Raw genomic sequence first — 16,060 nt, 5'->3', positions numbered from 1 at the left:
TAATGGGTTCCTTCAGCTAAGCACTTGTATGTTTTGACTTGTCACATAAATGTTTTTACGTAAGCTTCATTTCACTGTCATTTGCTAAGCAGTGCCATAAAAGTCTAAAAAGAAGAGCACTGCAGTGAATGGCCGGGCAAAGAGTTAACGGAACAATACATTAGCTTCATTTAAAGAACATAGCATGATGCTAAATGTTTTCCAGAGATGAGTTCCATTATTAAAATTATATTATATACATTTTTGAGAACTCCCATCACCCCCCAGCTCCTTTATCTTTGCTTACCTCATTAGTGAAGCAGGCAGACCAGCTGGTGCCATTTCTTTGTGCAGCATGTCATTTCATAAGAGTTATATCAAGAAAATGTGATCACGACTATACGATTTAATTTCCATCATTATTATTATTTGTTCTCATACATATTTTAGCAATGACTCTGATGTTCTACAGGTCACTGGTTCAAATCTGTGACAGGGCAGGATGTGTCACATGCCTTCGGAGTGTTTCTTTTGACAGGCACTCTATGTACAGGGTAAGTGTACTGTAACTTCTCTCTCAAATGCCAAAAAACCTTCTGTTCTTGGTTGTTCCTCATTGTGTTTATTATCATACTGTCATGTTTTGTTAAACATACCAGAACTTTTTCTGCAAAGGACATAATGTGAATTTAAAATGTGTTCTTAACCATTTTAGAATTCAACTGTAACAGCTTGTACCACAGAATGCTCACAATTCTGCCATTATTCAAAAGGTAAAGTACTGTTTATAACCAAAAGACAGTGCACAAGAATGATGTATAATTTGCTGCAGAGCATCTAATCTGCGAAAAAATGATAAATGCAGGCCAGACATCTAATTTATTCACAGAGTAAACATAAAGAAGTGGAAGAAAACATTTTACAGGAAGTTCAACACCAAATCACAATGTTTGCATGCACTTTATCGCTTACTGTGCTGTTAGTCTTGGCTGGGTTATTCCCATTTAACTGGGATTCATGTTATGTTATTTATATTATTATTTGGAACCCATTATGTTAATCTTTTAAATCTATGAAAGACTTACTACAAAGAATACCTTTGGTCACCCATACGACAAACATATATTTTCAGTAGAGCTGCACAATTAATTGTTAAAGGATTAGTTTAAAAAAAACTTTTGCTGATAATTTACTCACCCCCATGTCATCCAAGATGTCCATGTCTTTCTTTCTTCAGTCGAAAAGAAATTAAGGTTTTTGATGAAAACATTCCAGGATTTTTCTCCATATAATGGACTTCAATGGGCCCCAAACGGTTCAAGGTCCAAATGACAGTTTCAGTGCAGCTTCAAAGGGCTTTAAACGATACCAGACGATGAATAAGGGTCTTATCTAGCGAAACGATCGGTCATTTAAAAAATAAATAAAAAAGTTTAAGTTTTATAAGCACAAATGCTCGCCTTGCTCTGTTCTGTGATGCGCGTTCGTGACGTCACGTAATACGCAATTACGTTGAAAAGGTCACGCTTGACTTAGGCGGAAGTACCGAGTCAGTGTTTACAAATGTGCGGAAGGAGGACCATATACACATATTCAAATGTCTTTGTGTCAGTTTATCGTTTAAAATGCCCATTTTGTGTGCGTATCCTGGGTGTTTTAATATTAAAAAGCCTAAAAGAAAATTTTCGTCAGGACAGAAAAGCGTGACCTTTTCAACGTAATTGCGTATTACGTGACGTCACGAACGCACATCACAGAACAGAGCAAGGCGAGCATTTGTGCTTATAAAACTTAAACTTTTTTATTTATTTTTGAAATGACCGATCGTTTCGCTAGATAAGACCCTTATTCATCGTCTGGTATCGTTTAAAGCCCTTTGAAGCTGCACTGAAACTGTCATTTGGACCTTGAACCGTTTGGGGCCCATTGAAGTCCATTATATGGAAAAATGTTTTCATCAAAAACCTTAATTTCTTTTTGACTGAAGAAAGAAAGACATGGACATCTTGGATGACATGGGGGTGAGTAAATTATCAGCAAAAGTTTTTTTAAAAGTGAACTAATCCTTTAAAAGATCAAGATCAAGATTCAAACACCCACGCGACCTCGTTCCTAAATGACAACGATTCGCCCAAGTCGATTAAATCTTTGAAAAAATCACACCGGAACATTCAAATTTGAGTTGGTGCTTCCGCTGACCCAGAGAGTTATCATGTGTAGGTATATCGTATTCTATGAAACAATTTAAAAGTCTTTTCAAACACACAGTATTGTTATTTCTGTGTTACAAATATTCTTATTATCCCAGAAGTAGGCCTACTGGCAAAAAAGTAAAAAGTAATTTGGCGCTTCAAATAACGATTATATCGATTACATCTTTACGGCAGGTGGCGACAAGTGACTGTTAAAATGTATTTGTCATTGAATCAGTCATTCAAGAGATTTTTTCAAAAACGCTGATTCATCCAGTTATAAAAACAAGTGAAGTATTTATGAGTGAGTCACTAAATCAAGTTTTTTTTATAGCCTAATTGAGATGAATTAAACATTTTAAATAGACTGCAGCAATTAACATTTTGTCAGAACCTCTAGTAAATTACGTCATTTTGTTTAGTTGTTTGTTTAGAATTGTGGGAGAATTGTGATCTCTTTTTAAAAAAAAAAAAAAAAAATAGTGATTCTCAATTTATCCAGAATCATGCAGCTCTAATTTTCAAATATATATTTGTAATATATACAAAAAAGTGTCAGTTACTTACATTTCCGCATATAGTATTGACAATTTCTTAAGATATTTTTAATCTAAATGCATTAACATTGTCCAAAATTGCATTTATACAAATGTATTTTAAGAAATCATCCTGAAAATGGATGTTCTTGCCACTATTTTGTAATATATTTTGGCATTTTAAATATATATATATATATATATATATATATATATATAGCCGTATGGGGTGGACAGGAACAAGTTTGGGTCATTTTATTAAAACAAATGATCTGTCGCTACAGTCTACTGGTTGTCTGTGCGCTCACTGGCATCTCTTTTCGAGTGAGAGAGGTCCATTCCTTGAGCTGTGCCGTACAGACATATTCTGCAGCCCATGATCATGAGGAAAGCCCTACGGAAGGAACGGTTGAAGAAACCATAGAGAAAAGGATTTAGGGAGGAGTTGACGTACCCCAACCACAGGAACACGTCCCAAATCACACCGGCAGTCCCGTACTCAATGAATGGGTCAACGATATTAACGGTAAAAAAGGGAAGCCAGAAGAGAAGGAAAACCCCCATTATGATGCCCAGAGTCTTGGCTGCTTTTCGTTCCCTCCTTATAGAGTTGCGATGTTTTTGTTTCTTACTCGAGTCCTTGCCCACACCTGCTGCCATCTGCGATTCCATTGCACTTATTTGCATGGCTTGCCGCTTGGCCGCCTTGTAGATCTTCCAGTAGGCCACCAACATGGTCACCATAGGCAGGTAAAACGCAACAAGGGATGCCATGACGGCATAAACGCGGTTTACTAAGAAGATGCATACGTTCTCAGGCAAAGGAACGTCCACGCCAAGCTTGTGCAGCCCGAGGAGGATTGGTCCGAAGGAGATGAGGAAAGGAACGGCCCAGCAAACCACGATCAGCAGACCGACACGTTTAAGGGACATCTTAAACGAATACACCAAGGGGTTGCAGACGGCGTAATAGCGGTCAAAAGCGATGCAGCTCAAATGGAAGATAGAGGCCGTGCAGAGCATAACATCCAAGCTGGAGTGAAGATGGCAGAAGGTTGGACCGAAATACCAACATCCCTCCACTGTTCTGACCATACTGTACGGCATAACCACAAGGCCCACCAGGAAGTCAGCGACAGCCAGAGACATGACAAAATAGTTAGTAGGACACTGCAGCTGTTTGAAGTAAGCAATGGCGAGCACCACCAGGAAGTTTCCGACAACGGTGCAGACGATACCAGCGATGATGAAGACATAGAGGGCGGCTCGTGAACCAGAGCTCCTCAACGTGGCACAGGCCTCGAAATCAGCATCGAGTGAACCATTGCTCCAATCCGAGGAGTTTTCCATGCTGTTCAACCTGGTGATAAACGAGACACATGCGTTCAAGATGTATTCCCATGATCATTGATAAATGCTTTGTTTGAACTCACAACACGCTGTGTTTTAGAAGACCAACAAGAATGCTTGTTTGAGATATTGTCCAGTTACTGATAAATGCGAACAAAAATGGCTGTGTCATTTCCCCACACAATAATAATTAGTCTATTTCACCATTAATATTTTTGCTAAGTGACAACTGCCCCTGAAGCTCCTGTAAGGCTGGGAAAAGCAGAACAGACTGGGAAACCCAAGCCAAATCTGCAATAAAAACAATATTTCGGATCTTTTAGTTCTGGGTATCTGCCAAGAATCATATAAAGCCCCTCAACTCGACCTTGTCTCAGGAACTGTATCCCTGCAGTGCGCCCTATCTTGACCTTTGGGACTTAACAGGCAAACCTAAAATGTCATCAGCATTGTTACACGTTAACTTAGTCCCTATTGGGAACACGAGTTTGAAAGCCTGCAGTCTGACTGTCTGACACATATATCTTTCATTATTTGAAACAATTCAAGGGGATGGTGTAATGTGTTACATAATTAATGGAATTCTAAAAAATAACATATTTGAGATTTAATGAAGAAACCTTCCATTGCACGTTCTTCATGTAAAATGTACGTCGTGTTTAACTAAAACCACCAATGAATTGTCTCGCATCCAGTCGAGCGGAAGAGAGTGTCAGTTCCTAATGAGTGACAGGCATGTTTCTCAGCCCATGACAGAACCTGAAAACAACATCTGGGGATGTTTGACGGAGAAAAAAAATGGTTTTAGCTCAGTAACAATAACATTTTAATTACCACCAATGGGACCATGTGATAGGGAGAGAGGTAATGCTTAACATTTTGCTCTTACTTACCAAATCCATTAAAAAAAAGTAATTTTATTTAAAAGAAATTGTTTTTATGCTATTGCTTATTATAATTGTATTATTTTATTTTAGTTTTTTTTTTCGCTGTCTGCATTAGCACAGATGGAAAAGATCAACCAAAAATGAAAATACTGTCTTTATTTATTCACCCGCATTTCTCTCCATGTACAGTAACAGTTCAAGGTGACCACATCTGTCCAGCTCCAAAAAGGGCAAAAACACCATAAAATTATCAACAACAAAAAAATTTGTCCATACAACTAATGTGCTATATAGATATTTTAAACTCAAAACACATCTGTTAGAATCAGTGGTGTTTTGACTTTTCACTCCACATTTTGAATATGGAATATAGCGCACAAGTCATATAAGTCGTCCTTTTGGTGCTGCTTGACAATTGTCACTATGTGCTTTTATGAAAATCTGCAAAAGATCACAATATAATATAACAGCGTATACGGGTTTGAAACGACATTAAACTGACATAAATGTTAGTTTATCCGTGGGTTATTGTTTTAATAATTTTTTAATGAATAATAAAATTTAGCATGCTGTAGATGTGTCCCTATAACAAAATGTTTTATAGAGACTGACTGAGTATGAAGATTGGCTCAAAAATAGAGGAATGCCAAATGGCTTTCTGTGCATACTGTATTGCACATTATAGTGCAATTTACACTGAAAACTAATGGGAAGAGTAGAATGTGAAATGATGATGATAGAATTCTATCTGTTCCCTTGTTTTATTAGCAATTTTACAAAATGACCGATCAGCGAGGTTAGGACTGCAGACACTGTTCACTTAAATTCATTAACAGACATGTTCATAAACGCACTCTATCCCTCTGACACAGCAGGGGAACGTACAGAGACACTCTTGCAGTAAGAACCCATGAACATCAAGACAATGTTCTGAGAACACAGTTTAAAGATAAAAGGACACAGGGAGAAACAAATTCAGGTGTCTGCGTGTGTGGTCGTTCCTCATTTCAGACACAACCTATTAAACTCAACCTCACGCTCCACATTAGAGATGTAAACACTGACTAATTCTAAGTGCATAATAAAGACATGGGGCCATTTTTGATCCAGTTCATAAAGACATCCAGACCATAACAGAGCGCTCAGCTGTTATATAGCAAAACCTCTACTCCGGTTATCATGTGAGACAATCCACAAGCACTTTTCATTTGTTTATATTCTTGAACTTAACTTACTGGAGTTATTACAAATGACTTGCCATTCATCCCTTTAATCTTTATATTTAAACTAAAGCCACTGGAAATCCAATGCGATTGTGCTATCAGTCGCTTTGTTTGTTATTCTTGAACAAAACCAATCTCTGGCGCGTTCCAAGCAAAACAATTGACCCATATCAAACCAATGCATTCTGCCAACTCACTTAAAATATGTTTTTGCTTTACTTTCAAGGAATTGGAGGGAGAGACTGGACCGGGCAGTAATGGCCATTTGAGTCAGACATATTTATTATGTACAAAAAACTCACCTTCCCACACTAACAAGGAGACGAACAGACCTGTCAGTCATAAAGGGAATCACTTAGAGAACATTCAGGGTTCATGATTATGTAAACTATAAAAAATTAAGAATAACAGTGCTAAAGTTGATCTAGACATACCAGATTTTAATACCTAAAGACAAAAAATATAGACATTTGAAAGACATAATTCTAATATAATTTATTATTATTATTATTATTATTATTAATAACATGCTTAAATATGCCATAAGTCTTTGGAGAGAGCTACAGTATATTATTATCATCATTATTAATAAATACTATATTAGTAGTAGTATTGACATGCTTAAATATGCCATACAAATACTGGAATCATGCGAGATCTATAGTAATAATAATAATTTATTAATATTACTAGTATTATTATATATTTAGCATGTTACAATCACAATCTAGTTTTACACATAAAATCAGAGATGATCTACTCACCTAAATGGGAGTGTTTCTTCTATCTTTACAATGCCATGTTTATCTGACTCTTCTTGTTTCCTCCATTTCTCCTGGATGAATAGACGAGTGGCAGCTCCATCGGTAAAGTAAGGATGCTAAAGTGTCTGTGTGTGCGTGTTATTTTGAATATGCCACATTAGTAAGCACTAAAACGGTCCTCTTGATCAGAATGTAGGCGGGGCGTGTGTGTGTGGGGGTGCCTGTGTGTTGGGTATTATTAAGAGTTGGGCATTGTTATGCAAATAATCCTCACATCCGACAGATTTCCTGCACTGTTCACTGTTTCTCAGTGTGGCTAATGCAGACATCAAAGTCACAAGGTAATAAACAGAGAGGTTACATGTTTTCCAAATTGTGCTTGATGTTTGAATCAGATGAAATAATTGCTTTTGCTAAGCTGAAGGCAGAAGGATACAAACTGCTGTGTTGAGAATCTGTATTTCACAGATAAGATCAGTAAACACACTGCATTCCGCTCTGGTCTCAGAATGAGTTTAGCTCCAGGCCCATACAGAATCTGTGCCCACACGACTCCACAGAAATCTTGGCAGATTATTGGCTGGATCTATAAGTTATTCGATAATAATGAATGCACACGTTTGGATAACTTTTGTGGCGCTTAAATTCAAAAATATCCAGGCGCTGTAAGAAAAAAAAAAAAAATGTAAGTATCATTAAAAGGTTAGAAATTCTTTAAAAATAAACATTGTATGCAGTTTGGCATTATTTTAGCAATGTTTCTTAATAACAACAATAATAATAATAATTGATTGGTTAGTTTCGAATATTAATAATTTAAAATATTTAAAATATTAATTGTAATTATTATTTGAAAAACTTCTGCCAATAAATCTATATACAAATCAAAAATGCAATAATAATATGTTGAATTGTATTTTTTATATTAGTACTTTTTAATTGCAGTTAACACTATTCAACATTTTAGAGTAATTAATAAACATTTTTTTTTTTTTTTAACCCTTCTAAACTATTCGTTTGGGATGTACACTCAGGATGTTGGGGTCTCTAGAGACCATAGACAATAAAATGTGATTTTGTAACAAAATAATATATATATATATATATATTTTTAAAACAAATGTAATATCACTCACTTTATTTATGTTTTTACTCTACATTTGTGTAGTGTTGGGGGGATTAAAGCTATTTTTAAAAATGTATATAAATAAATCAATAAAATATATATATTTTTTCATAGACATCAATGGGAGACTATAAAAATAGCTTTTTGTTGAATAATTAGTCAAAATAAATTCAGTTACCATGCAGAAAACACAAAACATGAAGGGGCGATACCACAACACAACCCTGATGGAGTAAACACTGCACAGATGTAGAGTAAAAACATTAATAAATTGAGTGATATTACATTTGTTTAAAAAAAAAAATTATTACATTATGATGTTACCAAATCACATTTTATGGGAGATTTCGGGAGACCCCGAACATCCTGAGTGTGAATTTTTTTCTTCTTCTTCACGCTTACATACAACCAGATATCATTCCAGTCTTTTTGTTTGTTTGTTTGTTTGTTTGTTTGTTTGTTTGTAGAACTAGCAAGTCTCATACCATTTAGTTGAAGGGAACATTTTTTTTTGTTTTTTTGTTTTTTCAGCAAACGTCATTTGGAGTCATAAAAAAGACCCCGAATAGAAAATACAAATTTTCAACAATGTATGACACCAACATAAATACACAAAAAATGTACATGTATTTTTTATCTAGATTTTAAATTTCTCCTTTGTCACATGGAGAGATGGACGGACGGACAGGGAGATAGATAGATAGATAGATAGATAGATAGATAGATAGATAGATAGATAGATAGATAGATAGATAGATAGATAGATAGATAGATAGATAGATAGATAGATAGATAGATAGATAGATAGATAGAATTGTGGTGGCTCTTAGCATATTGAAACTGATATAAATGGATGAAATATTCCTTTGGATCTACTGTGAACAGGTGCTCATGGCAGCTACTCTCTACAACAGTGTCACAGGACAGCAGATCAGATTTGTAGTAGATGGGATGAGCGCCAATGTTCCTTTTTTTTAATGCATTATCCATTAAAATGTCAAAAAGGAAAAACAGTCTATAATACACTTTTTTCACAACCAAAATGCCAGGCATTTAAAACAAAACACTTTCAAACAGAGAGTGTTTAAATATAAAAAGATAACTCAAAATTCATCCCATTATATATAAAAATAAATAAATAAATTGCATTAGAGGCCAGAATGCCAAGCAAAGAACACTTTAGAATAATGGTCTGTCTAAAAGGTAACTATGCAGGAAGTAATGCAGGACAAATGAGTATTACTACATTAACACTTCAGCTACTATAGTACTATTAACTAGTATAGAAACAAGATTAAATAAACAGTAAGTGTGTCAAATTTAGGACTGAGATAGTTACTTATTATGTAGGGTTAGGGTTAGGTTAGGGTTAGGGTTAGTAATCAATATTACCTAATCAAAATTAGGTTAGTAATCAATAATTACTGAATTATTAATTTATTATCACAAAATTAACGTGTCTGAGATGTGAGCAATTGTCTTTTTTTTTACTCTCAACGTGGTCATAAAATGCATCACTAATTACTCAAGTGTTATATTTACTCCTTAAGAAAGATGTTTTTCACTTTAAAATAATGGCCCACATCACTAGTAATTCCTGCAGAGTGACTATAGGCAACACTTAGTGATTAGTGATGCATTTTATGGCTATATTCAGAGTAAAAAAAGAAGATTGAATACATCTCAGACACACAGTAATGTTGTGATTAGTAATTAATTGGTTATAGTTATTTGATAATTATTAATGAGGCTAATCTCATTCTGTAATTATTGATTACCTAATAAGGATCTACCTTATTCCTATAGATTTAATATTAATTACTGATTAGCTAAGCTTGTTTCCATATTAGTTAGTAGCTGAAGTGTTAATGTAGTACTATTCATTTGTCCTGCATTACCTATTAATGACGGACCATTATACTAAAGTGTAACCGAACACAGCTCAAGATGGTTCTGTGACCTGAATTTTGAATGGTTATTTATGTTGATATATTTGTTAAATGTCTGTTTTATTACAATATAAGACGATTCATAACATTTTTGCAAAAATTGAACAGATATACTAGCAGGTTACAGAAATCAGACTTTATACAATCTGACTCCACTGTAGCATGACGTCCACGTACGTGGACAGTTAGTTTTTGGTGTATAAATTTATTTATTTGTATTTAGTATATTTCACTGTGGATTCTTTGGTAAATTAATCACAATTTCGGCGCAGGCGTTGCAAACAGACTTTTACGATATGGACTCGACAGTAATACCACAACATGTAAGTAATGGTGTTAATTCTAATGCCTGATCTGTGACCAGTCATTTCTGATATGTAATGATTCATGTAAAGTCAGATGTTTTTTTGTCTAAAACAAATCAGTGACTAAACGGTAAACTTCACATTGTTTCTCGTAGTAGGATGAAAATAATCTGTTATTTAAACTGATTAAATGATATATAGAAAGCGATCAAAGAACGCTCCCTTTACAATCGCTGGAGCTGTCAATCAAACAGCGCAAGTTTATCAGTGACTGAGTTCTGGACTCTCGCCAAAACTTCAGTTATAATCAACGAATCTCTTATTTACATTGTGTTTGCACTGTTAGTTATGATGAAAGCATTCGTGAGTGTGCAGAAATCGTGTTGCAATGACGAGATCACTGCATTCATGCGCTCAACAGACATGTCTGTCATGTTCAACACTACAACCTTTCATGCCACAATCTCAATATAATGCTATCGATCAAAAAGCAATACTATAATCAACAATTTTCACAATTAGTTAACCTTGACAGCTGTAAAAATGTGCTAAAAGTTTTCGAGAGGGTTCCACATGTAATACTTAGCTATTTCATATGCAAAGATGTCAGCCAATCACAGCAGTGCGCGTTTACACTGAAGTCTCACGGCAGACACGCCCCTTCAAACAGAGCGTTCAAATCAGAGGCTAAAATCAGGGTTCTTTTTATTTCTAAATTATGAACATTTTTGATGTAAAAATCATACTAACATTAAAAGTGCACCCCAAGAAACATTATAAAACAATGCAGTTTATGACCCCTTTAATATATTATAAACATTTACATAATGATTTTTATCTGTCAACTTGTAACCCTGCTAATCACTTTCCCCAGCCCACCTATGTAATTCCTTTAGCACTCGGGTCTCTCTCACCACGAACAGAATATGTGAAGCAAAACGTACACATGAGGTGCTATGCGTGTCCCTCTCCCCTCCAGGACCCCCTGCTGTGCTACATCTGACAGGTGAAACTGCCCTCCAGATACCTGGAGCGCCTGTCTGAGCTCAAGTCCTTCAAGTGTGTAGGATGAGCTTTAATTAAACATGTGGGGTTTTCAATTGCTCCCAGATAAAAGGCAGACTCACTCCTTGGCCAGCGGTGTCTCCAGCCCAGTCATTCATATGTAATGTGAGTGTTTGTCAGGAGAGGCACAGAGCATCTGCGCTATTGAATAAGCAGATTGAGACCAACAGGCAGGATGTGTTGCACTGAGCCCTGCATAATGAGAATTTTGTTAATTATGAATATGATCAAGGATCGTGTATGACTATAAATAAGCAGAATTCATTGAAGGTAACCACAGCCTGTATTACATTGTTGTACATGTTGATCTCTCTCTCTCTCTCTCTCTCTCTCTCTCTCTCTCTCTCTCTCTCTCTCTCTCTCTCCCATCTATCTATCTATCTATCTATCTATCTATCTATCTATCTATCTATCTATCTATCTATCTATCTATCTATCTATCTATCTATCTATCTATCTATCTATCTCAATATAAATGTGTATCTAATACCGTAGATATCTTAAACGTACAGTATGGGATTTTTTCTCCACTAGGGGTCGCTAACCTATTTACAATAACAAAGGCGTAGTTTGATGACACAACATTTGCTAAGAATTATGGATCTTGTCATCAACGTCAAGCCGACCGATCTAATAATGTTTATGGATGACTGAATACATCGATGCTTTTATCATGACTGTGATATGAAGCAGTTCGGGATTGCTAAGAGACAGCTATCAGCTCCACACGCGACGCGAGATATAAAAGGAATATGGACATTTCATTCTACCGAACTACACGCAGAATTACTACTCACAGGTCAATTTATTAGACAAATTAAACTTGTGAGGTAACGTAGCGCTGTTTCACTTGGTCTAACATTACACTAGCACACTAAACTGCATTTGAATGTGTTGAAATGTATGTGTTAGTCTGTCTGTATGAGACTAGCAGTAAACTAGATCAACATTAGAATAACATACAGATCATATTCTGACATTTTATCATTGTTGAACTATATAACATTGATTAGTTTTATGTAAATGTGCTCACCTGTTTAATAAAGTACATGTAGGAGCGGTCGAAGTCTCGGACGTGGAGCTCTCGTTTATATACTGTCTATGGGAGCTCTCGGCATCTCGAAAACACCGCGCTGATATTGATTCTCGTTTTAGTTCTCCTTTTTTATCCAAAGTCTGCTTGCCATGGTCCATAATGTTTGAACGAAACAACAACAGCGTGCAGATAGACATTGCGAACTACAGTGGTCCACGTCTGTCGTCTTGGTTACTATCAGAGGGCTCTGGTTCATAACTCTGGTTACCATGGTAGCACGAGCGGAAACCAGGGACAACGCGGATATGACGCCATTGACTGCGACAAAACAGAAATAAAGAAACGTGCCGTGTCTTCGAATTAAATTAAAATTTCTCCTGGTTTGAAAGTTGTTGGAAACAGTCGGGATAATGTAAGTACACAACTAAAAAAAATATATAACATAGATATAGTGATTTTTGCTATTTTTAAAGGTGCCATAGAATGGATTATTTTATTATTTTATAATGTTTCCTGGGGTGCCCTTATAATGTTAGTATGTTTTTTAGATCAAAATTTGTTATAATTTAGAAATAAAAGGCATATTTCCTAGCCTGATTTCATCCATTGATTTGAACACTCTGTTTGAAGGGGCGTGTCTGCTGTGAGACTTCAGTGTTGTTGCCCACTGCTGTGATTGGCTGACATGCTTGCATATGAAATATCTGGCATTACATGTAGAGCTATCTGGAAAACTTTTACTATTACAGCTTTTATATGTTTTTACTATTACAGCTATCGGGATTAACGAATCATGAGAAGTTTTTTTTAAAGTATTTAGATCTATTCCCATCACATAAAAGGTTTCAGTGATGAGCACTGAGCAGATGACAGCCTGTTGATCGCGTGAATGAAGATCTTATCACTGCAACGCGATATACTGATGCATAAACAGTGTTGAACGACTTTGAAAGAAAGATTATCTGTCTGAATTTGAACAATTACACATCAGAAATCCACATAAACCACTGGTTCTCCAGAGGCTCGGATGAAGGAGCAAAAAAATATTTTTGTGTTCATTTGTACAACCAAACACTGAGCAACTGCCATGCTTCGTTCGCTCGTTTGCAAGCCATGATGTCTCTCGAGGAAAAAACAATATCGCGCTGGATCTAGATAACACAATGTAAATTATCGTTAATAAAATCCCTACTTGCCGCTTGCGGGAATATAACGTTAGTTGAAATTGCCCCCTTCGTCCGTTTGAGACGCCGAGAGAAGCCTGGCTGCTTGATATTGTTGTAACAGTCCGTGGTGAAATGGGCAGAGCAACTAAACAACTTCGAATTAAACTGTAGCGGTATCCGATTATAGATAGATAGATTATAGATAGATCTGCCATTTTCCCTATGATCCTCCTCCTGCTTGTTTCTTCACCTGCAGAACTTCTGATGATTCGGCTGTGCAGTTTCGCCTGGCACTGAGCATGGGCTGGCATATGCAAATTTTTAGAGGCGTACATATTAATGATCCCATCGGTTTCGTCACAGTTGGTGTTATGTGGAGATTCGCCCGTTTTTCAGGGGTGTTTTTCATAAACGAGATTTAAATAAGAAAGAGAAAACTATGGTGTTTGAGACTCACTGTATGTCATGTCCATGTACTGAACTCTTGTTATTTAACTATGCCAAGATAAATTCAATTTCACATTCTATGGCACCTTTAAAGCAAAAAAGTTACATATTGTGCCTTTAAAGCAGGGCTCAGTAGTTTTGGGATTTCTTCGCTGTATTCTCGCTTTTTGCTCGCAGGTTTCTCTCTAGAGCTCCCCCCACAGCTTCGGAATAGATATTTGACAACACTGTTGTAAAAACTCGTTGGCGATTCTCGCCAGAGGCTAGTAGATCAACGACATCAAAGCGGATGGGACATTCTTTAAAACGTCTTCTTCATTCGGGTTCAAACAGCGTGAGGGAGCGCAATAATGACGCATTTGAGCAGATTTCTTTTGGCCTTAAAGCAATTGTTTACATCGCGAGACCTGATATCACACGATACTTCCTGACGCGGCGGCCGGCGGCCCGCCGGCTCAAAGTTGCAAGTGCGGATTCTCCGCTCACGGGCACCAGGGGGGTGCGAAACGACCACCATTCAACCCAAAATAAGTAATATAACCATTCCAATGACTCCGAAGCTGTTCAGTTAAGGTAAAAAAAGTTACTTAGTTCACCTTTAAAAGACACATTGTATTCCATTTTATATTTTGATAAATAATTGTATCACCACCTATAATGTGACTAAAGTTTCATGGTTAAAGTATAATGTATTATAATGCATTATTAGAATATTACATTATTAATATTAGTGTACCCTATTACATTACATTATAGGGTACACTATGACAAAAGAAAACTAAATATGGTTCAAAACTATACAGTATATACATTTGTATTAAGTATTAATGGAACAACTTAATTTGTGTAAAAAGAAATGGTTAAAATATTGGTGGATTAAATATAAAATATTTATATAAAAATATCCCTTAAGTGTCTTATATTTATACTTAAGTGTCTTATATGTCTTATATTTAATATAATATATTTAATATTTAATATATATAAAATATTATATTAAATATTAAATATTGGTATATTTTAATCAATGGTTGATTAAAATATTTTTTGCCATTTTTAAAACCTCTTTTTACCATATATGACCCTGCAAAACCAGTCACAAATCACATGGGTATATTTGTGGCGATAATGCCAAAACTCATTTGGATATTAAGTAAAGATCATGTTTCATGAAGATATTTTGTGAATTTCCTACCGTAAATATATAAAACATTTATTTTTGTGAGTGAATGCAGCACAATCGTGAACATAAATGAACAACTTTAAAGGTGATTTTCTCAATGTTTTGATATTTTTGCACCCTCAGATTCCAGATCTTCAAATAGTTGTATCTTGGCCAAATATTATACTTTCCTAACTAACAATACATCAATGGAAAGCTTATCAGGTGATGCATATATCTCAATTTAAAAAAAAAAAAGACCCATGTGACTGGTTTTGTGGTCCAGGGTCACATATGTGTTATTCTGCTTTTATAGATGTATCTTGTTGGAGCAACAATGCAAGCTTGATAGACACTAAACGCAAAGAAAATGCATATCTGTTTTCTTTTTTCAATAACAATAACATTGACAGTCTTTGCCTTTTACTGGCTGAAGAAAGCAGGATATCCTTCAATCTGCTCCAGGATGTTTGGGTTAAAACTCTCCTGTTCAGTTGCATCTAGCAAGAACAATGATCTGCATCAAGTATTTAAAGCCACTCACAGCAGCACCTTATCAGGGTCATCACAAAAGAAAACAAACTCATGATTGTTGAGTGCTCAGCAGGGAGACATTGACAGTCCCCGGTGATTGATGAGACTTTAGTGGTGCCGGTCACAGGTCAGCGAGGAAAGCACAGGCCAGTCTCATACAATATGAACTAACCCCGCCTATTATTCCTCATCCAGCCAATGACTGTCCACAGCACACCAGTGCCAACCAGGCAAAAGTCCAAAGCAAGCATACTGCACGAACGGTTTCTACTGTAAACATGACCTGTATGTTTCTTATAACAACACTGACCACCGACACAACAGGGTGATCGTGAAGAG

At 35.9% G+C, this 16,060-nt stretch overlaps 1 protein-coding gene across 1 annotated transcript; it reads right to left on the bottom strand.

The window, feature by feature from the left end:
- Positions 1-2,992: 2,992 nt before the first annotated feature.
- LOC311078496 (5-hydroxytryptamine receptor 4) lies at positions 2,993-4,057 on the bottom strand (the record flags this gene model as incomplete). Its single annotated transcript, XM_084107316.1, has 1 exon — positions 2,993-4,057. The coding sequence occupies one exon, from the start codon at positions 4,055-4,057 to the stop codon at positions 2,993-2,995; it is 1,065 nt and encodes a 354-aa protein (XP_083963442.1).
- Between the last annotated feature and the right edge of the window lie 12,003 nt (positions 4,058-16,060).

The sequence above is a fragment of the Abramis brama genome (assembly GCF_963993115.1).
Source record: "Abramis brama genome assembly, chromosome: 2".
NCBI classification, from domain to species: Eukaryota; Metazoa; Chordata; class Actinopteri; order Cypriniformes; family Leuciscidae; genus Abramis; species Abramis brama.
Note: the sequence above shows the minus strand (reverse complement) of the source record. Positions and strands in the feature narration are given on the sequence as shown.